The sequence below is a fragment of the Rhea americana genome, unplaced genomic scaffold (genome assembly GCF_003343005.1).
Source record: "Rhea americana isolate MKP2758 unplaced genomic scaffold, rheAme1 scaffold_134, whole genome shotgun sequence".
Lineage (NCBI taxonomy): Eukaryota > Metazoa > Chordata > Aves > Rheiformes > Rheidae > Rhea > Rhea americana.
The window spans coordinates 316,589-342,333 of NW_028185417.1; the positions used below are offsets into that span (position 1 = coordinate 316,589).

At 40.4% G+C, this 25,745-nt stretch overlaps 1 protein-coding gene across 1 annotated transcript; it reads left to right on the forward strand.

Annotated features, from left to right (window-relative positions):
* Window positions 1-38: 38 nt before the first annotated feature.
* On the forward strand, window positions 39-23,768 carry OPRM1 (opioid receptor mu 1). Its single transcript, XM_085297974.1, has 4 exons — window positions 39-128; window positions 15,316-15,668; window positions 16,871-17,391; window positions 23,673-23,768. Exons 1-4 carry the CDS (start codon window positions 58-60, stop codon window positions 23,709-23,711), a joined length of 984 nt encoding a protein of 327 aa, XP_085154100.1. The 5' UTR covers window positions 39-57; the 3' UTR covers window positions 23,712-23,768.
* The last annotated feature ends 1,977 nt before the right edge of the window (window positions 23,769-25,745 follow it).

Here is a 25,745-nt window from a genome sequence, read left to right on the forward strand (position 1 = left end):
GGCGGGCCCTGCGCGCCCGCGGCGGGCGGCCCCTCCGTGGTCACGGCCATCGCCATCATGGCCCTCTACTCCGTCGTCTGCGTGGTGGGGCTGTTCGGCAACTTCTTGGTCATGTATGTCATCATCCGGTGAGTCGGCTGCAGCGCCCCSGGCCCGCTGCCGTCGGGGGGCGCGGAGCCGCGCGGCCCCGGGGCTTCCTCGGGGCGCGGGGCGGTGGGGCTCCTGCCCCTGTGCGGGGAAGGAGGCTCTTGACAAAGCTCCGGGGCGGGTAGGGGGGAAGAGCAGCTCTTCGGACGGGGCGGCGGCCGCGGGGACCGGCCGGGCAGGGCGGCCCCTCCGCGCCGGCCGGCAGCCGGGGAGGTGCCGCCGCGGCCCCCGGCGGGACGCGGCTGCGGCTGGGGCCGCCGTGAGCTGCTCGCGCGAACCGCGGCGTGAATGTCACACCCGGCCGCCGAGGCGGGAGAACGGGAGAAGCGAGTTTAACCGCTGCCTGTGAGCGTGTGCGTGTGTGCACAGACACGCGCGCTGAACGCTCGCACACGTCCCCGGGTCCTTCCCTCCACCTCCCCGAAACGCTCAAGCAAAATGCCGATAGCATCGCGGCCGGGCGCCTCTGTCTGCCGGATTTATAGATCCTCCGCCTAAGGTGCTGAGATACATGTGTGGCGGTGTATACAGGTGTGTATACGTATGTATGTATGTATAGCTTAAGGGTCGCGCCCGCTGTACGGCAGGCAGCCCCCCGCGCGGGCGGTGGGCGGGTGGGGGCGCCGGGGCGCTGCGYGGCTCCCTCCCAGCCCCAGCCGTGCCTTTCACGCACGAGAAATCCCACGGCGGTAAATCGGGTTCTGCTCGCCGAAGGCAGGTGGCAGCGAGATTAAACGGGCTCCTTTACCCGCCCGGGACGGAGGCGGGTCGCTTCCGTGGGGGAACACCGCCACCTCCCGGGGGCCTGGCACGGCACGGCACGGCACGGCACGGCACGGCACGGGGGCTCGCGCCGCGCCTCTTTTCTTCATGGCTCCTCGTGGTTTCAAAATCCGGAGGGACGTGGAGAAGAGCAGCTAGCGAGACAAGCAGAGCCCAGCGGGGCGCTGCTGGAGGGGGATCCCAGGGTGCACCCCCCTCCCCGCTGGAGCAGCCCCAAGCCGCCCAGTTTCCCCAAGTCTTCAAGCATCCCTCACTTTTTCCCTTCAAACTGTACATTTCCCAAGGAGTCGAGGTAACAGGAAACTAAAAACACGCGGGGGCCAGACTGACATTCACTGCAGTAGAGGCAGCGGCCACAGGGAGCTCGCAGGCAGGAGCTGAGGTTGGCGCCAGGCCAGCGGCACTGGGGAGGCTTCCTAGTGCTGGGAGCATGAGCCAGAGGAACGGAAAACGCTCGAGGTAGGATGCTGCAGCACAGCAGAGGTTAATGGGAATGGAGATTAAATTACCTGCATCAGTGGTTCAAACCATTGTAATCCACAAACCTCATGGTTAACTACACTTCAGAGGCTGTGTTTTAAATATACAGCGCTGGGGAGATCTGTTCTGCTATGTGGTTTTGGTCAGCCTGAGACCTATATCCATGAAGCTATATCCGTGTAAAGATGCAGCTGTAGAAATGCTTCTGAACAGCGACGTGATTCCAGTTGTCTGAGCAAGTGTTGAATGCATTCCTCTGGGAGAAAAAGCAGATGCACGGTATAACAGAGCCAGGATGGTTGTCAGCAGAGAAATGTGCCACAGGTTGTCCGTGAGGTTATGTATTTATATTGGGCATAACCTGTACTATGTTTATATTTCTCACAACTTACACTTGCACCACAAAGTCAAATTGAACAAGGCACCTGCATTTACATGCCTGTTTAGAGGGAGTGTCTTTACCAGAAACTGCAGTCTGAAAACAGAAGTCAGAAGCAATAGGAGAAAACAAAAAAAAATTATTTTCATTTTACAGGTGAAATTACAAGAATGTTAAAAGGCTTCTCGAACATCATCCAAGAATTCTGTGGCAAAGACAGGGACTGAAYGCAGGTCTTCTGTGCTTTAATAGCAGGAGCAGCTTTCCATATGACAGAGTTCCCTCCCAGTTAATATCGTGCAGCTGTTTACCAATTTGGAACGAACAAGAACATACATGTTACAATTGAATAGCGTCTGCAGTTTCAGCAACACAAAAATGCATTTCCTTTCTGTGCTTCTCTATAGGTTTAGTATACCTGCACTGCAGTGGGGAACTTTTCGATTTATTTCCTGCTGCAAGCATGACAGTATTCCCAATCACCTTGTCTATATTACGTATATTTTATTCCATCAAGTGATGAGCATATGTGCTCAGATATCCTTGGATCCAGCTAAAGATAGGAGCAAACTTTTCACTGGACTGACTTTGACATCATATAAGGCTCCCTTTCGYTTTCTTTCTCACACCACACCTGCTCTGGAAGAGCTAAGTCTTGAAGTTCATATTAAATTTGAGATGGATTGATAGTACTAGAAATCATATTTTAAAAGCAATATTGGTACCTAATTTATCCTAAAAATACTAGGAGCTGAGAGGCAGGTGCTTAAATATTTGAAACACTGTCCCTACTCACTTCTGTGAATCTAGCTGTAGTGAAAGCAACAGTGACTTCTTGCCCAGTGCTGCATGCTGCCATCTCACGATAATCTCAGCTTCTTTAGAAATATTTTGGGGGAAATAACTACTATATTATTCCTATAAACAAATGAACTTGAAACTCCATCCAGTCATTTCAGCTTTTCCACATGAATCAGATCCATGGGTTTGGAGCCAGAACTGTGCAAGTCTTTGCCCGACATGGAGCCCTAGTTACTAATCCACAGTGCAGCTGTTTTATCCTTGCTGTGGGAAACACATGTCAAAAACAGAACATGTCCAAAAAGGAGAAAGAAAGTTAGTGTCATTATCTATATGAAAATCAGACCTTTAATGTAAAGCGGGTCCTTTGCCACTTTTTCCTTTGGCCAGGTCTCCAGTGTAAGGAGCAATGACTTTGTATACATGGTACTATATAATTAATGCAGTCTCAACCACTCTTTTCTGTTTTCCCCAAATGGTGCCTTTCCTCCTTGAATGAATATTTACAACATGTTRTATCTGCAGTGTATGAGGTTGAACTCCATGTTACTAACACTGAGCTTTCCTTTGGCAAAAATAAAAATAGTCCTCTGACTGACAGCAGCAGTAGTCATATTTTATTGCCATCCATTAATTTTCTAAATAATCTGTAGATAATTTTTATTATCTGTTTTCCTCACATATTTCATATGTGTTAATTACTAATACAAACACAGTATTGTTATGCSTATATCAACAGCGAATGCTACTTCTAGCTGCTGCAGAGTACAAGATGAGTACAATTAGTACCGTGTGCTATGAATCAATTTACACAATAATCTATAGATTTTTCCTGCTTTCTAGTCAAGTCAATGGGATATTAGTCACAGATTAGAGTGGGAAGAAGAGTGTGTGCTGTGATTAAGGCAATTTGCACAATGTTAGAGAGCTGTAATAGAATTGCAGCTGAACAACATCTTTAGCACCACAGGTCTGGAAGAGTGGAATACCTCTCCAAGGTCCTGCTCCTCTGCGATGCTRAGTGCCCTGAGATGACCTAAATTCAATCAATAGCCATTAAAGTCACTCAAAACAAGACTGATTCCTTAATTGCTTTGCTATTCATTTTGTCACATGTGATAAACAAAGGTGCCTGAGGTACTCTGTGATCATTCACAATAGGGAAAGGAATGTCTTGTTTCATTATAGTCAATCATTACTCTGTATTTTTATTTTAAAAAAAACCTAAAATTAAGACTTTTCTGATACTAAAAGCTGTCTTCTTACATTTCTCAGAACAGCCTCTGAATAATGTTTTGAAGGGACAAAGAGCTCTGATGAAAATACACTCTCGTCTGGAAAGACTGTACAATACAGTAAGGCTATGGTTACTTCAGTCCTGTTCTCATGCACCTCAGGAATATAGTGTTTTGCAAAGGAGAAGGGAATTTGGAGTGAAATTTCAGTTATAAAAAGAACTGATGTCTCCAGGGGCATAAATATTCTCACAAATGTGCAAACAAAGGGAGAAATGAGAGGTTTGGAAAGAGGCTATAATACAGAAAGTGGAGAGGCTGTTTTGGGGGAAAAAAATGAAAATGATCCAAATATTGAAAGRGGCTTAAGTGAAAGAAGTTTTTGCAGGAGCTCTTTTTTAGAAAGCAACATGGAGTTATGGATGCAGTGTGAAAGAAGGCCCACAGCATGCTTTGTAACACCATGGATCAGGAAATCTAGAGACCAAGAAATGGATAAAATRTATTCCTTTCTTTTCTGTCCACTGCCACATTAACCTCTTTGCATTTGGCTGGCATTGCATGTGCTAATAAGTGGCCTGCCTATTCAGCAGGCTGCAAGGAAAAATTTCCATATTCTTGATAAAAGAAGTTAACTAAAGCAACCTTAACCCATAATGCTAATTATTAYTTTATACTGCTTGCCAATACAAAGTAGAGAAAATCTGCAGACAGAACTGAGAGAAAATCTGAACGGACAGGAACAGCAAAGAAGCTAAATTAAATGAACGACATAGGAAGTGACCCGCACGGTCCTACATTACATCAAGGCACATGTCTTCGCTTGCACACTCTTTGCGATAGAAGTTTGCCCTGTGTAGTCTCTGCTAGTTGGCAGATGTTTGACTAGCGAGCTGCTCCCTTCCCTCCCCCAAGAGGAAGGGAAGCAGACAGACAGAGCGCGTACACCTTTGTATTCCTTTTCTATCTAAATTACACTGATACGGCGACAGTCAAAATTTGTGCATTAGCACAAATGCATTAGCCTGCAATGTCAGGATAACCCCAGTTTTGCTGAGAGAGCAGAAGCGGTACAGCCACACGCCCCTTCCCAGATCTAGTGCCACGGAGCAGAGCGGYAGCAGCAAGCCCTCGCTGCAGGGCAGCGCTCCCACCGCAGCGCGGCAGGGCCCCTGCGCTCGGCTGGCCCCTGCCGCCAAGGTCTTCSGGGTAGAAGTGGCAGGAAAACATTCCTTTTTGCGCTGTTTCTGTTGAAAAAAGCTGTTCTYATCCTGCCGGGTCACTCCTAGAATATCATTTTGATAATGGTCCCCATGAAAAAAAGTTAAATACTTCCAGAATTTTTTGAATTTACTCATAAGAATTAATCAAATTGTATCGACTTTTCATGRCATTGATAAATGTAGAAAATATTACAAGCAAGTTATTTCTATAATGTAATGACTAGCAAGCTAATGATTAATGAGCTAATATATGAGCCTGTGTGATTCTGAAATACTCTTACTTTATTTCAGTTTAACTTGCAGTATTTTTTCGAATAATTAAGCATAGCTTTTATTGAACACTGTTGATAAGCTTTTATACTTTTTCTAGAGGAAGAGGTGACATATTTACAAAAATGTCAAACATAACACAATGTAAGCCAAAATAGCTCGGAATCACAGTCCATCTAGCTTATTAACCTCTTTTCCAACTATAGCCAAAAGCTGGTGTTTAGTCAAAGAGCAGACAAAATTAAGAGCATGATTGAGTGGGACCCATTCTAAAAGTCTGTAGCAGGAGGGCTTTCTGAGCTGTAATTTGCATCCACATTTTATTCAATAGCTTTTTATAAGCATTTCTTCCATGCAGCCATGCCAAAAAAAATCAGAATCAAAAATAAGTTTGGAAATAAAATGCAACAAATATTACTACTTCTAAACGAAGACATTTCGAAGTGAACTTTTTCTAAGGTAAAATTTCAGAATTCTGAAGCATTTTTACAGATTCTAGATTAGTTATATGTAAATTTAAATGTTCTGAGATGGAAGTTCTGGATATCCTGATCAATGGACATTGTCCAAAAAAGATTTACTTTCATTAGGATTCTAAGTGAAATTCATTTTCGGTCCTTGATATTTGGCTTTAAAATACAAATCCACTCATTGCAATTATAATTTAAAAATTACTGAAAGCAACTATTTTATGAATTTGTTTGTTTATTCTGATCACCATTTTTTTTTTTAATCACCTGTGCCATGTTTGGTTTACACCAAGAAGTTTGGGTTTGTTGTCATGTAAGTGGAAATGCTATGATTATCTTTAAAAGACTGCTTTCTTTTGAAAGCTAGGTTGTAATGATATTCRGTAGCAAGGATTTCCATAGCTTAGCCTAACAGTATGTTTAGAAGCATCCTCATTCATCTGTTTAATGTTAAACACTTTTATTTTATTTAAATTTCCCTTTGAATTTGTATGATGAAAAAAAAGTAAAGRTGACAGAATATGACTAGCCAAGTAACTGTGAAAGACATGAAATAGCACAGCTTTTCCACTTTCTCACTGAAATGTGTTCAATTATCAGCTATAAGATCTTGTATCTCAGGAATTAGAAAAGGAACAGATCTTCAAAACAAAAACATGTGTCTACAAAGGAGTGTTTCCTGCTTGCTGTGGCATTTGGAGCAATCCCAGCATGAGAAAAGCCTCTTTCTTATTGTGGGATGAGGTGGGCAGGACAAGGAACAGCAGTTAGGTTATTTTTTCCTATTCTCCACCTGTGCAATGCTGACCACCAGTCCTGGGGCATACTACTTCCACAGAAATGCCAACCAAGAAGCCAGTCTGCCAAATCACCCTCRCTGAATGATGGTCTCAAAGCTCTCCCTTCGCCCCCGCTTTCAGATGCAGTCTCATCGTTGCTCCCTCTTTCTATCATCCCTTCCTCCGACATCTATTTTCTCCATTTCTCTCCAGTTCCCTCGCCTTGCCTCCATCATTCCTTCCCAGATCACATTCACCTGCTTCATGAGAAGATTCTGATGTCTTGTATATAAGAAATGATTCCTGGTATATTTACCATTACTTTTRCCCATATATTCGATGATGTTCCCATGAGCCTCATGCTCTTGCTCTGATAGCTTCCTAACAAGAGATGACTACTGCCATTCCTTCTCACCCCTTTGAGGGTCTCACATCTCTTAGTGGTGACATCATCTTCAGAAAGCTCCCTGCCAGACTTCCCCACCAAGCTGCAAGTGTTTCATGTGCAGTCCTCATCTAAGGTGATCAATCCACAAACCAGGAGGAGGCAGCAACCTATAAGATCATTTTTTTTCTGTTACAAGAACAGAGGAAATAGTTGTTAACTTGTCCCTCTTCACAAAATGTCACATAGGTTATCATAGATGCAGTCAGTGATTCTTCACACAATCACACTTCCCTGAAGGGGTACTGGAGAGAGTTAAGAAGTTAATGATACTGGCAGTTTCCCTTTCCATGGCTTCCTAGCAAAACAAATATTTTAATAATAAGCATCCACTGCTGGATGGTGACAAAATATTGGCGTTATCCCTTTTAGCACTCTTTTTTTTCCTCAGGTGCATGTTACACAGTATCTGTGATACTGCAGATCCGCATGTACCTCACCAGCAGGCACACACAAACTGAGCTAAAGGTGGCTTAACCAGCAGGCCAGATTAAATCCTAGACTACCTTGCCGATACATTTTCCCTTCTTAAATTAGGCTGGGGGTAGAGAGGAGGGAGAGTTCAGTGTTCTAGTAGTTGACTACTTGTGGATTGGAGCATACATGTTAATGTCATTTCTGTTTTATAATTAAATAGCTCTTTATGGTAAGTCTAGGGGGAAAAAGAAATTAAGGTAATAGGAGTTACAATACATTGCAATGCCTTAAAAGTTTGCATGGCAAGCTGATATCAATGTATCTATAAATATCTTTTCTTGGCTGGTTCCTCTCTCCTTTCTGGAAAAAAAAGAATGAATCAAGTCAGCTGTATTTTGTACAGATTTCTGCCAGGGTATTCTCCATGCACATGTAATAAAAAAAGAGGAATGAAAATAATAAGGGAGAAAGATAATAAAATAATTAGCTGTTATAACTATTGCAGAGTGTATGTCTTCTTTCTGGGAAAAAATTCTTTGTTAGCTAATGCTTTCAGTCAGAAAATTTTTTCCCTCAAGAGAAAGGAGCAATGTTCCTCTCCTAAATAGCCGTTTTTCCCAAAGAAAGATGTTTTTTTTGTTTTGTTTTCTCTGGAAAGGGACTAAACCCACTAATTCAAAATAAAAAACAGAAAGAGGAACACTATTTAAAAAGCAGAAGAGGAAACGCCATTAAAGAAGTAACAAGTGAATTTTAGTCCARAGCTGGGCACGGTATTGTAATGGATTCAAAGCAGGGTGAGTCAGATGCTCTCATGACTCTCTGAGGGTCTGTATGTTGGCACTACATCATTCTCCGAAAGATCAGGACTGGAGACTGAAAAAATTTGCCTCTGCCAAAAAGGCTTTCATTTAGCTGTCTCTCTCCCAAAAGCTGAGTTAATCATGAAATCACTGGTTCGTTCCTAGTCCAGGAGAAAGGGACCTGCACCAATGCTCCACCACGCACTGTGGCATGGCTGCTTCCCTCTCTGACCTGGGATATGAAAGCGAGACCTGGTGGAGCTGCATATTCCTCACACCATCCCCCGTACTAGGAAACGAGAGCTGGGAAGTCAAAGGATGCAAGGAAGATAACTTAAGGGAAGCAAACTTCGAGGAAACTTTGGGGTCATTTCATTTGTGCCATGGAGGAGAATGAAATAAAAAGGAAACTTGGAAAAGAATTCAGGGAAAAAGAAGATGAAGAGGAGAAGAGGTAACAGCTGAAGCAACTCCCAGTCCAGCAGCAATTTTCCATMTGCTATTCAGTTCTACATTCAGCACATACATTCAGACTGCTTCAGAAAATGCACATCATCTAGCAGTGTGCGAGGAAGGAAGAGGAAGGCTGCYCCAGCATAATGTAGTTAGGGGCTTTGCTGCATTCAAAACTAAATGTGCCTTGCGATTTGAAGTCTACCCATTTCCCTGTTATATGTTATACTTTGGTACCTGAAGTGATGCATAATGCACATGTATTTTTCCATCCCTCTCACTAAGCCACCAACAGAGTCTTCACAACTCCAGAGTTTTGCTTTTTTCTCTCTTTTGCAAACACATGTAATATCTGGAAAAAAAGCCAAATTAATTTTATTTTTACACACACAAACAAACTTCTTGCTCCGTAGTGATGTTATTGGTGTTCACCAATTTTTTGCTCTGCGGTACCAACCCTGAGCTTGGGCACAATGTTAGAATCTCATTCACAGTGGTCACCTTCTAGCACACTGATGGGAGTCAGGATGAGGCTATAATAGAGGCAAAATATCTCTGCCCTGCCCTTTCTTAAAGACAGTAAAACTTGTTCCTCTCCCCAGTTCCACTCTTACCCCTAAATTCAGGATCAGTGGAGGACATGAGTGTGCCTGCAAGTAACATAATTCCATTTTAACTGTGAACATTTTCTGCTACAGTGTTGTACCTGCGAGCGTTTTTTTTTTCTTTTCTTTTTTTTCTATTTGTTGTTCATTTTTTTTCCTTGAGGGCCTGTTATTCCGAATTCCATCCTTGTATATATGGTCTCTACAGAAGTATATAAAAAGATGAGTAGATTTTTAACCACTGTATGTCACATCCAAGCTGAGTGGCCTGATTGCATGATAATGTATAAGGTTTTTACACAAATTTGTGGTGCTTGTTCCCAATGCTTAAGTTTAATGCCTTAAGGCATAAACTTTCTGGAATGTCCCGGAATAGAGAAATCAAAGACTAAATCTCCAAATAGGTGAGGTCATATGCGTTCTCTCCACAGAGACCCACTATCATGCAAAGAAAAAGAAAAGGCAGGTAGACAGGATGCCCATCAGTGAAGTGTATGATTTGAGACCCTTCAGGTACTTTCCAGGATGTGGTCTGTCTGAGATATACCAGTGTCAGACATGCTAATTAGATAGGCAGTCAGAAGAAATTTTTAAGGGAATGTCCGTAATATCCTGAATATGAAGTGACCTTTGCCCAAAGCTTTAAAGGGCCAAAGAAAAGTGAAAGTACCTGATATCTCAGGAAATCACTAAGTACTTGACCAAGTCATAGTGCAGCAATATCTTCAATGTTAAGTATGATATAACGTATTTCAGGGAATTGCAATGCCAGGTTTCTCAGCATCAGATACAAAACAATGTTTGTGGATGTATGGTAGTTCCAGCCCAGTGGTATGGATATCTGACAGCTTCTTAATTCTAGTTTTAGGAATCCAATGGTATGGACTACTGCTTTGATTATAYTAGAACATTTCTAAATTTCTCAGGAGATCATGTTTTGAGATAATTATAAAGAAGACATCTGCATTATAGTTGACCTCMGTTCCTAGAAATGAATTGCAGTAAGAAAAAAAAGAGAGACTTTTGCTTAAGTCCTTTTTTCTTAATGATACTTGGGTTGCATATACAAGATGTACCAGAAGAGCCATGGAAATAAGTGCTGTTTTAAATTTTTCAAGTAGGCCTACTTCACATGTTCTAATCTTGCCACCCAAGGAGACCTCAACAAATTTAATGCATGCGCATAATCATTCTTCATTTGTTTAACAGGACATTTATGCAGGAAGAATGCAAATTTGAAACACTAACCTACTCTACTCCAGCATCAACTGGAATTATGTAGGGCTGTCTGTACACAGGACTTCTATGCGTTTCCTAGCTGCTGGCTGTTGTTTCTTTGAGCAGCTAAACCAGCTTCATGAATGGYTCCTTCCTGCAAAGAAACTCCTGTAATTAAGCCATTTTTTTAATGTATTTTGCATTGAACCTAAACACAAATTAGTTGAAGCAGTCTTTATCTCCAAATTAATGTTCTATGGACAAAAGATGGTATATGTGCTGCTGAAAGTACTTACTCCCAATCTRCCATAGATCAGCCCATTTGCTAAGTGCAAAAGACTCTTTCTGCTGATGTTCTTACTGTTGCCATTGAGATAGGTATAGTTTCCAGATTARTTTGTAATGGTTTGTATCGCTGTGTTCTTTGGGCTAAATGTTCCCCACCACTGCCATGGCTTCTTTGCACATGGCTCAAGAAGTGCTAAGGGCAAGACTCAGGTGGCAGTATCCAAACTGCATCAGTCAGGCCGATAAAAAGCATGGTATGAACAATAAATGCCATAATTTTTTAAAGAAAATTTATGTTACTCATTCATTTTATTTTCTCTCTACCTTTGAGCCTTTGGGACTTGACAGAAAAGACTCTTCAGAAAGATTGCGGGGGTGATCAGGAGGAGGCAAACCCCTTAGGGCAGACCAGAAGCAGAGCTATTTGCTGTGGCTGTGCGAAGAGCRAGCTGTGCAGGCACGCCACATCACTTGATGCATGTGAGTGAGGGACAGTGCTTGTGGCTCCCACACGAGACACTRTTACACTTTGTGCAATGGAGCCAAGGGTGTCTCTAGGCTAGAGAGTGTGGTGAACATTTCATTTGTTTTGCAGACTGTGACTGGTCTATGGGCTGCCAGTGGAASAGGCCATTTCAAGGCTTTTTATTTACCCTTGAGTACTCTTTCTATTTACCCTTGAACGCTAGGAGTTTAGTGAATATTTCAGTAGGATTCTCACGCTTTTCCTTACTGCTTTTTCTTACTCCAAGCAGTTTCTAGTTAGACTTCTACAACCCAAATATCCAAATTTCAAGCRTATTTTTGCCAGATTGGGTTTGCTGGCTTGAAGATAAAGGCAGGACTGAATTTCCCTTACAGAACCTTAGATACTTGTAAAGAGTTTTCTCAGTTTTGTAAATCTCATCCATCGTCTGCTACAAACCACGAAGGATGCTTCATAAAAATAGATATTTTATGATACAAGGCTGCTCTGAGGAGATAGATAGAAAGAGTGTACTAGTGACTGTGGATATCAGTATTATAATGAGTATAATTAAGTTGAATATGTATCAAGAGCAATGCTGAGCTAAATATTCATCAAAAAAATTGAATCACCATGTTGCTGTATTAGTCTTTCATTTCAGAACTGTGCAAATAGAAGTAATGTTGCCCAAAGCCAGTTTCTGTCCTCACCTGCAACCTTACTCACTGTCATGTGAAATTCAATATACTTGGCATTTCAGATGCTRAAATTCCAATGTAGTCTACATACCAGCATTCAGATATTTTGAGATTTTTGCTTAAGACATTTTCTTTACTTATTTTTTTTTCCAAATAGATTCTTCAGTGGCCTTGAATGAAAGTGTGAAAACGGGTATATTTTAAAAGACTGCATTTATCAGCATAATAATTCTGGTATTACAAGGCATACAGRCATTCCTTCCGTATAAAAACTAGACCTTCTGAGGTATAAAAATCTCCTCATGTGACATCTGTGTCTGGATAACAGAAATGTTTGTGCACCTATTCACATAGGCAACCTGATACCTTAACAGAAGATRCAGTAACAGCTAAGATAAAGGCTTCAAAGAGCTCTTGTTTTGAGGGACCATTATTTTTTCAGACTATAAAATTATTTTAATCAATTGCTTCAGCAGTTTATTTGTTCATGCAAAGAACTGATCCTGGGGACACTGATAGCCTACTTATTTTGACAAATAGTCATGTTTAACAAAATGTACCTTTTAGAAATAAGTCCTTTATAAATTTTCTAAGTATTCAGTGCAGAGAAAAACCCAATCCCAAAGAAGTCACTGAAAAGAATACTGTGAATTTCAATAGGCTTTTGTTGATCAGACAATTACGGAGGTAAAATAATTTCTACCACCACAAGAGCTCTGCTTTTCCTCTTTGTAAGAACAGGGTGATTAGAAATACAAGGATTTCAGAGTGCATCAAGGAAAATTCTTTGTTAATAGTCTGTAGAGCCCATTAAATGGAATAATTGAAAGCCCAATAACTTTTTAGCTTAAACTGGGAATGAAAGCAAGATAGCAAAACTCAAAAATGTCTAGCATTTAAGTGGGATGAGGACCATAGCAATCCCAGTGAAGAAATTTTCTTCCATTTCCAGTTATTCAGAGCTTTTCTCTCTCATCTTTCTGCCATGCTAAACTCACTGTCTGACACTTGCTATCAGTTGATTTTGTTTTCTGTGAGTTTTTTTTTTTTTCTTTTTTTACTGTATCAAGCATTCACTTTGAAGCATCTGGATGGCTTTAATTACTAATAAAAAAGTCATTATCGCCTAATGATGTGCTCTTAGGAGAGTACTGCGCTGGAATCAGGCAGGGTGGCAGCAGTAGAGCGCAGCATACCTAAGCTCGTTGTCCAGTCCGCCCATAAGGACTCAACAGTTGCCTCCAAGTACAGTACAGATTAGCAGCCTGGGTGAGGACCCAGGATCCGCATGGGCTGTTCTGGTCGGCACAGACTTCCGTGCTACGGCCYTTGCTGCTGTTGCTACCTGAGCTGATTAAATCCAGCTTGGAGCAAGTGCGATATCTGATCACAAGGCAGTATCACACCTCCAGTTTGCTCTCTTGACACAAATTCGGCTAATCCTGGATCTGTTGTCCTGTTTGTGGAGAAGCCATTCATTTTCACTGTACAACAAGAAGGGATATAGCAGAGAGAGGACTTAGCTCAACATTTTCATTCTAGCTGGTAATAAAATCATTATTGAAATGTTGCTATTTTCATTATCCTCTGCAAGATTCTCCAGCAAATTGCCCAGAAAATATTTTCTCCCTCCTTCCAATCCACTGCTTTTAGAGCTGCAGCTTGTTGTGTCTCTCTTCCACATTGCAATCCTCCACATTTTTTTCTAAATAATTCCCAGTGGAGGGAGTACTATAATTTCAGATTTGATTTAAAACTACAAAATATCATACTTAGATTGTACTTTCTTTAGACAGTAAAGCAAGAGCTTGGATCTACTTTGAAATTGTTAGGAAAAAAAGCCGTCTAAATTAAAATTAAGGTTACTCATGGCTTTCATGCACAGTGCTATGAAATGAGAGAATAAAGACAGTACATCTTCAAATGTTCATCAGAAAAGTTACCCAGGTGCATACAGCAATAAGTCTGCATTTCTCCAGGCCCTACCTAAATGGTCCCAAGCTCTACATAGCCCTGTCATTAGTTCTTTGCAGCTGACTGATGTTCTGAAGAGATCAAGATCAGAGATATCAAACATTTAAAGGTAGGAGACAGATGGATTTTTTTTTTTTACACTTCTTGTATCTCACCCTGCGGGTTACCTGGAAGATCTTCTTAAATAGATTGTTTACCTTGTAAATCAGTGTATAAWTTGGAAAACATTTGGTCAAACACTGTCCTTGCTGCTTTGAAGAAACACATGGGAGTTTCATCCTAAGGCAGTGTGAGTCACAGTGCCTAGCAACCTAGGCAGCAGTCAGGATGGCAAAGCAGAATAGCCAGGACCATTGCGTAAGAGTGAAACAGACATTGTACCACTGCGAAACTACAGCATCGGCATAAATGGGGCATCGCAAGCGCTACGCAGATGGCACAAGGACTTCAATCTGTAAAGGGCTGTTCCAAAAAGTTGGTGAAAGTAAGGAGAAATTGGGATTCTACCTTTAGCAATGCAAATACAAATTAAAACATAAAGCTCTCCCTGTTCGGTTGTGAATAAGATGTGACGTAATTAAAATTCAGATTTTTTTTTAATGTGTAATAGGGGGTACAAAGGAGTTTGAAGACCCTCCTGCCATAATAGGCAGCGTGGAGCATAACCCTGAGGTGGTGGTTCTATTGTTACATTTAATGTATGTGATTCATAGCMTATGTCTTCTTGTTCAATTGAAACAATATCTGTTGTATAAGACACAGATCATTAAAGCAATGTAATAACAGTCTTTACAAATCACTTCAAAAAGATAATTTTGAACTTTTTATAATTATAACCAAATGAAAAAAAAACTCTTAAAATAAAAGCTTAAATTTTTAGACTTAGTGGATGTGATAATTACACTAATCTTTCAAGTACTTACTCTCTTAGGAACTACGTCATTACTGCGCCACAAACTATTAAGAGTTCTCCATTTCTACAAACCACAGTTCTGATAATTGACATGACATCAGCAGATACAGAAAATCTATCAAGTTAATACCATGTCAGGGATTTACAAGTGCAAGTTGGCTTAGCTTATTTCTCAGTCCTTTAGCATCCRTAATATTGCTTCTTCCACATGTACCTTGTCTTTTTGCACAAGTTAAATGAATACTTTCTTTCTTCCTTATAACCTTTAGCTCATCTCACAGAATTGTAAACATTATTGCAGATAAACCGTATCATTTGTTTGGTTAACAGGTGAATAGCAAAAAAGATGATCTGTGATAGCATCTGACACATTATTTTTCAGAATATTTTTAAAAGATGTTGCATTGGTCTTGACTTTGTTTAATATTGTTAGTTGTGGTCATTCACATGCTTTGCTRATTTTTCTAGGTACACGAAAATGAAGACTGCCACCAATATCTATATTTTCAATCTTGCATTGGCAGATGCTCTAGCAACAAGTACTCTGCCATTCCAGAGTGTGAATTACTTGATGGGAACATGGCCATTTGGTACAATCCTTTGTAAGATCGTTATATCCATAGACTACTACAATATGTTCACCAGTATCTTTACACTCTGCACCATGAGCGTGGATCGCTATGTAGCTGTTTGCCACCCAGTCAAGGCACTTGATTTCCGTACTCCCAGAAATGCCAAAATTGTCAATGTCTGCAATTGGATTCTTTCTTCTGCTATTGGCCTACCAGTTATGTTCATGGCAACTACTAAATACAGGCAAGGTAAGTCTAGGTTTCATTTATGAATTGAATTTTTCTATGTTTAAACTTTCTGCATTGTTTCTCTTTATTGTAGAGGCTTTGAACTAACTTCTGACTTCCAACCTGTCAACAAAATTTGGCCCCTTTAACAATTTTACCGCAAGTCCTCACAAGCTAAGCAATGTTACAGGCATCTGTAGGCATACAAGGGCATACAAGGTGCCCTTGGTATTCTAGACCAATCAGCAAACTATTCTTTTTGTCTAGGCACAGTAAAACCCTATATGATTTTTGCCTGCTTTTCCATCTCTCTGTCTGGAAGCTTGGAGACTTAGTTTTCTAAGGAGAACCTCCTCACCTTCACGTGGCTTATCCTTTGAATCAAAGTCATTTCTAAGTCTTCACTTAGATCAGCTGGCTCTGGTTGACTAAACACAGCACTAGACAAGATCTCTTTTATACAAGGGAGCTCCTTACTTTCTGCTGTAGGTGGGCGTGAGTCCCCTTGCTCCCTGAATCAGTGTAGTGTCTGGGAAAGCCAGTGTCAGCACCTGCCCACCGGCCTGCCTTTGGCTACATGGGGTTATCCACTCCTCTTTTAAAATACACAGAAGCCTGTGCTTTACTCAAGATGTTTCCACTGAAGTTGTCAGTCATGGCTGCTTTGTACACGTTCAGTTGTCAGTCATGGCTGTGTTTCTGGCATGGCATGAAACAGAAGTGATAGCACATTTTGGATTGCTGGTAGTCAAAGACCTTCCATGAAGTAACAGCATCAGCCTAAGTCAAAAATCTCTAAACTGTGCACAGTTACCCAAGTGTCATGTCATCCTCTTTCTCAGTGCCCACCTGACAGTAGACATGATGGTTAAACTATCTTTTTTTTTTCTACGAGGTTTTCTATTGAAAGTGAAAGTGAATCAAAGTTGGCACATTTCTGATAATTTTTTGTCAGATACACACCAAATTCCAAGCAATAAAATGCAAAAGACAAGTTACTTTATTTTTGGTGTTCTAACTAACTGAAACATACATATTTTGCAACACTATGTTTGCACAACACATAGTGTTTGTGCAAAAGACAGATCATCAATTGCTTCGTTTTAGCTGTTTACTCAGTAAATTTGCATTCATTTTCCTATAACGTTGATCAAAAAAGGCTAAAGAAAAGCAAATGAAGAACTGACGTGCCCATCTTCTCTGTTTTTTTCTGTTTTCTCTAGGCTCTATTGACTGCACACTTACRTTCTCCCATCCTGCTTGGTATTGGGAGAACCTCCTGAAAATCTGTGTATTCATCTTTGCCTTCATCATGCCAGTCCTGATCATTACCGTATGCTATGGGCTGATGATTTTACGCCTAAAGAGTGTTCGCATGTTATCTGGCTCCAAAGAGAAGGACAGGAACCTGCGGAGAATCACAAGAATGGTTCTGGTGGTGGTGGCAGTGTTTATCGTGTGCTGGACTCCCATCCACATTTATGTCATCATTAAAGCCCTGATCAACATTCCAGAAACTACTTTCCAAACTGTCTCCTGGCACTTCTGTATTGCTCTAGGGTACACAAATAGCTGCCTTAATCCAGTCCTGTATGCATTTCTAGATGAGAATTTCAAAAGATGTTTCAGAGAGTTCTGCATCCCCACTTCCTCCACCATTGAGCAACAAAACTCTACTCGAGTCCGACAAAACACTCGTGACCATGCTTCCACTGCCAACACTGTGGACAGGACTAATCATCAGGTATGACTAACAGTGGAGATGTCATCTCTGGATCCAGGCCTCCTGCTTGGAGATGACATGCATTCTGAAGTTACAATTTATACTGATTTGTAGCTATTTGAAGGCATAAATGCCTTCAGGGTCATCTCTGTAGCTGGCATACACATACATAGAGACTCCAGTCCTGCATGGTGCTGGTTGATCTCAGCATTAGAGATGCTCAGAAGCTGAGGGCTTTCAAAGGTACATTGCATGGTCAGGTCCAGTATGGYTGTGTACACAGTGCACAAACCAGAGGCAATGTTTCATTACAGGATATTCACAACAGGTGACTCTTTTAGAGCCATTTGGAGAATAATCACAGATTTCTCAAATCATATTCCTTATCTGCTGAGAGAGATAGTGGTGGGACAAGATGTACATCTTTTTTCTTCTCTCACTTCAACAGTTAATTTAAAAGAGAAGAAACTGTGCTTATATACTTTTTAATTCATTATGCTTTTCAAAAAAGGCCTGTAAGGCCATGTTTTCCTGGAAGACATGCAAGAAGTAGACAAAGGCCTGTCTATGTGCCATTCTTGTACCAGCTACTTGTCTGTGTTGGCTAGGGTTCATTTTTGGATTTTTAAAATTTTTTTAACATATGTAAAAAACTAACATTTACATATGTAATTAAACCAGCAGAACTGCTTAAAACATTATAAATATGTTTTCACCTGACACCCTTCATTTCACTTTACAGATAGGAATACTTTCCTCCAGTTTGAACACCTTTCTACAGATATCYGTGTATATAAATATATATACACATATACACATACATACACGTATATTTTAAGGGGTATTGTGCCATTTCCCTGTAGAAAAAAGCCTTTGAGAAGGAGGAGTTTTGTGCCACAGCAGATACCAAGGGAGATGGATTTTTTTATCCAGACTATTTTTTGCCTACCTTTTGAGAAAGAAGCTCTTTTGTTATGTATTCAGCATTCAAGTTCCTGTGATTAGTCCTGAGAGTTTCCAGTCCACATCTCTCAGTGAACATCACAAAGCTGAATCTTCATTCACTCCACTTCAGCCGCAAGTTAACTGTCTTCTCAAGGTGCAGAAGTGAATGAATCCTTATGAAAAAAATAACATACCTATCATTTATTGAGGCCAAGGGCTGATGCCAGGAAGCCAAAATCAGGATGTTGCCATAGCCAAAAAGGCAAAATTGTGATTGCACCAGAAAAGAAGAAGGACCAGTCTAAAAACAGAATGGAAAAGATTATTAAATATCTTCATTTGGTGTTGTCCTTCACCAGCATCTGATTTATACATGCCAAACTGGTCTGTGAAATGGCTTAGAACCTGCACAGTCTTATGTACACTTTGGTGGTGGAGCAGAAGTGCCAGTCTTGCTACAGGCACGCGGGCGCGCGCACACACACACACGCACACATATGTATATACATATGGTATTTACTATGTGTAGTAAATGTTTAGTAGACAGATGCAGCTCTCTGGAATGCATTTGTAACCCTCAATGAATTTCTGTCATTTTTGTGCATGTGTCTTACAATAAGCTTGTATCTATAGCTGTATTTAGTGCAGTTCCAGGTTTTACAGTGTAGTGTATATGCGCACATTTTATACCTTTAGTTATCATAGAATCAGTAAGGTTGGAAGGGCCCTCTGGAGATCATCTAGTCCAACTCTCCTGCTCAAGCAGGGTCAACTAGAGTGTGTTAGACAGGGTTGCATCCAGGCAGGCCTTGAATATCTCCAGAGAAGGAGACTCCACAACATCTCTGGGCAACCTGTTCTGGTGCTCTGTCACTCTCACAGGAAACAAGTTCCTCCTCATAGTCAGGCAGAACTTCCTGTGGTTATGCTTCTCTACAGTCTTTCTAGTAAGCCATAGCCTTCCAAAACTATCCTTAGAAAAGTTTAATATGTGGTGCTGCCCAGGGGCTGCCTGAGATAAGGTCCTATTTTTATCTGCACTGAAACATTGCAGACTAGATGATGRTCCTGCCCACAGACATCTTTCCACCCATGCCAGCAAGGGAAATGGCCAGCCAAGGCAGGGACAGACCAGACAACTGAAATGAGCTTTATGGTGGCAACAGAAAGCAAGCTAGGCATACAGTGGTGTGGCAGAGAATAAGGGGTTTCTTCAGGGAACAGTTACAGARTTAGTTAAGAGGAGAGAAAATGTGTGAAGAGAACTGAAGGGCAAGATACAGATGGGAAAGGGAGCCTGCAAGAGGAGAAAATKAGGAATGAGGTCAGAGTGAGGCAATAAGGGAAAAAAAAATTGAAGCAAAGAGCCACTCTGCATGGGAAAAAAAGCATAATCAAAACTGTAAGAAATTGTTTTGCTGTCCAGCTTTGACTACTTTTGTAGCTGTTTAAAAATTAGTTATTTTCCCCAAGGACATGTAAAAGAAGACAGCAGTTGGAAACTTATGCCCCCTTGTTGGGTGGATAGATTTTTTTTTGCGTGGTTTGGCAATTAAGAGACTTTGAAGTGGCCATAAGCAAGACAAGTTCCATTTCGCTCCCCACCGTGGCAGCACTCCTTGCTTTGGCTGCTGCCACCATGGGTTTCTTTGTGCCAGCTCTGCTCCTGGATGCTGACCTGCACATTTGCATCGCTGTGTTCCCTGGACTAGCACAGCAGCTGGCAGAGCCAGGTTTTCACACCTTCTGCAATGTCTTTGGCATACATTCATGTCAAACTATGTTCAAACTTGGATATTAAAATGTCATTTAACCTTTTTCTTCAGCATACTTTTCTGTAAGAAACAACATTTTGTTTTCTTACTATCAGCGTGACCATAAAGGCTGTTGGACTAATCTACACTAAAAAGGGTTTCTGGGATTGAATTTACAAATATGATATCTTTTTTTTTAAAAAAAAAATTAAACAGTGAATGTCCTAGAGTAATTGCAGGTTTTGCCCTAGGGAAAAAAAAGAAAAAAAAAACTTTTTCTGTTTACAGCTACTGTAATGACAGAGCAGTCTTTCCACAAGTGCTTTTGTACTGATCTAAATATACCGACAAGCGCTTTCCTGTGTAGACAAGGCCTTGGAGACAATTTGGTATGAATTCTAATTGCAAGGGTGTAGGGCTGCTCAGCACAGATCAAGTTATTTTCAAAGAAACAGATGTTCAACTAGTTGCTTTTTTGCCAGTGGGTATTCTTYACTCCTGCTGAAGTTAATGAGAACTGCAAGTACTCAGGAGCTCCGCTGCTTTAGGCCTCACACTCTTGAAGCACTTCAAATAAGTGTTCACYGGAGGAGGTAGCAACTATGTTTTCTATCAGTGCAAAAGCAGTTAGAGGAAACGTCACAAATCGTTCATATCATTGTGTGTTAAGATAACCACTTTTGACCCTATTTTATGGCCTTGGGCCTTTACTGTAAAGATCTTCATGCAAAGGTTAGGATTCCTCTGGATTAAGAGTTTGATCTTTTTTTTTAATCAGCATTTTTGAAAATTGGAAGAGCAAAACAAGTTCGGACCTCCTCCAGACATGAAGCTCCCTTCCGGCACACAAAGTAGCATCTGATGCGTAGCACTGATGATGTGAGCATTTATAAGAATAGCACAGGACTGTGAAGCAAAATATTTCTAAGGGAGAAAAGGCAGTGGCTAATCAGGCATGCAAAACCTGGAAATGCTGTAAGACTGACGTGTTTCACATCTGTGGGGGATATATCCCATGTGACAATCAACTGTCTTGCTGTGGCAAAATGCATGGATTACATTTGCTCTACAGTCAGCTTTATGTAAACTTACTAGCTTAAAGGCTTGTCTCACTTTAATTTTCAGGGAAGCATATGCAATCTTATAAGTGCATTTGCATGAGGAGCTAGAACAGAACGGGAATGACAGAATCTTGGAAAAATCTGCTTGCAAAACACAACAGCCTACTGTGAACTTTTCTCTGTATCCCTCAGCATTGGTAGGGAATTCTAATGAAGGACCAGATAGCAGCTTTTGCAAATGACTAAATTGTTTTGATGTCATTGATACCAACCCAATTCATAGCAAAGACCTGTGACAAATATTTTGAAATAGTTGTTTAGTTCAGGTGCACAGAAGCTGTCTGCATTAATTTATCTCCTAGATTAAAAAATGCTTGAATATTTTTCTGAATWTAAGATACGTTGATAGTTCTTTCTTTTCCTGAAAAATATCTTTTCCAAATACCTCTTACTTTTGTTGCTATTAATGACACAGAAAATCCCACTTAGAAAAAAATGGGTTATTAATAATAATAGAAATCTGAGAAATTGAATTCATATAAATGAAYCAGTTTCTTTGTTAGCTATTTAAGTTTTCACAAGAGCCTCACCTGAAAGTATTCAAGCAGCTAAGCAAATTATGTACAGGCATATTTACAGGCATATTTAGTCATTTTCTGTAGTCAGTTTTTGTATTTTCAGCTTCTGATGCTTTCTGCTTAACCATTGAAGTTTCTGAATRCCTTAATGCAAGACCTCCTCACATTCTGAAAATAATACCTGACTGATTATAAGTTATCATCTTCAGTAACTAGGAATTCTGGAATTTGTGTTCAGTCTTGAAAGCTTTGCCCTCTTACTTGGCTTGGCACCCAAGATGTAGAAATGAAAAGGATACTGGATYATATGAAAATTATTTTGGGGCTGAAACAAGCAAAATTTGAAAGTCAGTTTTACTCTGATAAATTAACTGAAGAAAGTACTTTCTTACATTTTAATTTTCCCAGTGCCATCTGGCAGATTGCAAACAATTTTGGGGAAAGTTGGTGGGTCCTAGGTAGAGGCATGGCAAAGGTAGGGCAGATTCTGTGACCTCAAGCCTTGGTAGATTCTCATCTGCCTACRTTATTAGAGAATGGCTTTTCTACGTACTGTTATAAAATGGGCACATCTCCTTTGCAAATAATACTGTGTGTGAATAATGATGATGATAAATTTTCTGTYGCTAAATTCCAGATATCCTTAAAACTAGGCTTTCTTTTATGGGTGATTTGCAYTGACATGGCACTTTTTGAATCTTTTAGGTATCATCAAAAAGAGAATATGTTTCTCAGACTTTTTCATAAAGAAAACAAGCTTAAACTATTCTGTGAGGACTAAAACTAAGTAATCTTCCAAGGCTGCATGCATTTGTGGCATTCTCAAATTGTGAATAAATGGGGAACAGAACATCTTTTTTCTTTAGTAGATTAGAAAGTTTAATGATTAAAAAAAAAAGAATCAAATAGAAATACTTCCACTTTATCCAGTTCATAAAGGTAAGTGAATATGAACTTCAAAATTCATTTCTGAATCTAGGTGTCTCCAAAAGAAAAGGACATTCAGATTTAGGATCAGCTCAGTTTCTGGCCAAAAAGAGCTAAGGAGGAACATCCTCAATACAGAATTTTTAAAAAATTTCCAGAGGAGTATGGCATCTTAAAATCAGCGCGCATGTGAGTTATGTTTTGGCCTTGGAGAAATCTTTAAATCCTTCCTCACAGACTCTGCCCAGCTGAATGCGCTTGGGAAACCACGCAGTTACAAAACATGCCTTCCTGCCTCCTGCCCCCAAACCCTCACCCCCCCTCCATGCCGGTCCTGTTTCGCCAGCACGTTCCCCTCAGAGTCTCCCACCTTGTGTCCAAGAAGTTCTAGCGCTGCAGGGTAGCTTTCATTAGAGGAAAGGTTGGAGACTTCCAGGATGAGGTGCCTAATACATGGATGAAGATATTTATAGTGCTGTTGCGCCGGGGAAAGAAGATAGCTTAGTGTGGGTACCATGGGCACACAGGGCAGAGGACTTGTTGGGGGTCTGGTTTAATTCCATCCCAGAATTTAAACTAGATTTTAAATGTAAGTCCAAATTTGGAGTAAAGCATTAGCCTATTTACTGATTTGAATCCAGAAAAGCTATTAACGTTTCATCTAAAATGCTAACTTTGCTCCAACTGCTGCAAGAGAGCAAAATCATTCCATGTTAATGAAACGGATAGCGGATTCCCTTCTAGAAAGAAGAARAATCATTCAAATAAAGCAGCATTTCAGATACTCTAATGTGCCCCTGGCTTTAAAAATCAGGCATGAACTTTTTCCTGGAATCCTTCCCTCTGTGTTGCTGTTTTGTAACAGAGGAACAGTCTTGCCCTAGCGCTGGGCTAGCTGTTCGGCTTTGTGCAGCGGCACAGTAGCTGCAAATGAGAAGTAAATTCCTCTTAAACATTCACACACACATACAGAGAACCTTGTGGGAGGGAAGAAATCAAGTAATTGTTCACTGTATTTGCAATTTCTTTCCTTTCAGCTGGAACTTCAAGAAGCTGAAACTGCTCCACTGCCGTGACAGGGCCTCCTGCCGCATAGCTCAAAGCCATTGCAAAGCAGTGCCACAGCGTGTCTGTGCGGTATGCTGTGGGAACGCGTAGCATACGCTTTCCCTCARAAAACACAGAGGAAAGTGCCTGCTTTTCCAGTCTGTCAAAAACTGCTTCTGCAGCACCTCTGCGTTGGCACGTAACACGAGTGTGAAATTCAGTAGCGAGCAGAGCCAAGAGATTGAGGGGCTTTCTAAGCACCAGTGTTCAAAATACGTGTGTTTTCCAGGAATGCATTAGWCTAACACAGAGCTGCTCTACTTACAGGTATCTTGACATGATCTGAGCAGTTACAGTAGTGTTAAACAGGTTGGAAATGAAAATTCAGAGGACAGACAACTACAGTTTGAAAAAGAAATGTGCACTTTTAATGATGAAATTGTATCGTTGGGGACTAGATTTACACTTTCAAATTTCTTTGTAAAGGTGTTTTCTGTGCAGGTTGCTTATGTGGAAAAGTTTCATGATATCAGCTAGAAGAATACCTTTGCAATTCAAGAGATGGACTATTGTGAGAATTGCTCATTCCACAATTTCAGAGGAAAACAACTCTTCAGATGCTCGGTTAAAAAAAAAAACTCTTAAGTTGCACCTTACTCTTCTAGTTCTTGCATAGGAACAAGACTTTTATAGTCAAAACAGTGAGCTGCCAGTTCTAAAGGAGATAAGAGTAAATAAAAGATACAAAGGTTTGATCTAGGCCGTGTTGCTATCGACTGGAGAATGAACTCCAAAATAAGATTGATTCTATTACTGTAAATTCCAGTGTGAATAGAAATATAGCTATAAGCCTCTCAGAGCTAACTAGCTAGTTCCAACCATGCAATCAGCAACATTTCAAAGTTGTGCAACTTTTCTTTTTGTAAAGCACTTTGGGATCCTTCAAGATGAAAGGAACTATATGAAATGTAAGTTATCAACAGTCCCTATGTGAAGTGCTTGGAGACCTTTTAAGGAGAAGCTACATTTTGCTAGGAAATAGTTTTCTTTACCAAGTCCATGATGTGTTTGCTTTTCTTACTAATATAATACAGTCTGCATCTCTATTTTGTATTAGCTATTAAAACACATAAAAATTGATGAAAAAAAAACACTGAAGTAAATTCCATTTTAGCTGTTTTCTAGTATGAAAAATAGGAATATCCATGTGGATAATTTGTGGTGCAATGCTATTTTCTAGCCATTGTTCGTTATTTGTTTTGTAAATAAAACAGTAGTTATCAGGAGAGGAAAAGTGCTTTGATGAATTTATGTGTATTCTAAAATACAACTGTATGGAATAATTTTCTTTTTCTGCAGCCACACTATATTTCTTACTGTTACTGTTAAAAACAGTATGACAAAAACATGCTTTCTGTGTAAAATTGTTTGTTTCTGCCATGGTCTGCATAATAAAGATTGAAGGCCAGATCCTTGTGAGTTGTAAATTGAAATAGTGTAACTTGAGTTTCATCAGCGTGTTGCAGCTAAATAACCAGTCATTTGTATCTACATATACTACGAATACATAACTAGACATAGTAGAAGTGCCTTAATTTCTTTTCCTTTTGTGTTGAAAACTGCACTATGCTGTCATAAAGATTTAATATTAACTTTTATATTAACTTAGCAGGATGTCCTTTTAGTCAGCAGTAAAGTTTGAACGGAGTCTTCAACATCCCAAGACAAAGGCTTTTCTTCTAAATTTTAAATAGCAAGGCAAACAGGCCAAGCTCGGAAGAGAATTTGACATACTGTTTTGCACTACATAGCAATATTGTTTAGCTAACAAGAAAAACAGGRCAGAATCTAACATAGAATATACACCAGAAAAGCAAAGGGATTATCATCACACAATTTCATTACTGCCTGCCGGGTCCTGGCTAGTCTGCCCTGCTCACATACAGCAAACTGAAGTATATTGAGTGACAATACTTGAAAGTCCCCAAATGCTCAAACAGAAAGAGAAATGCATTCAATTAAACCCAAGACCATAGTTTCATGACTTTAGTCATGAGTTCATT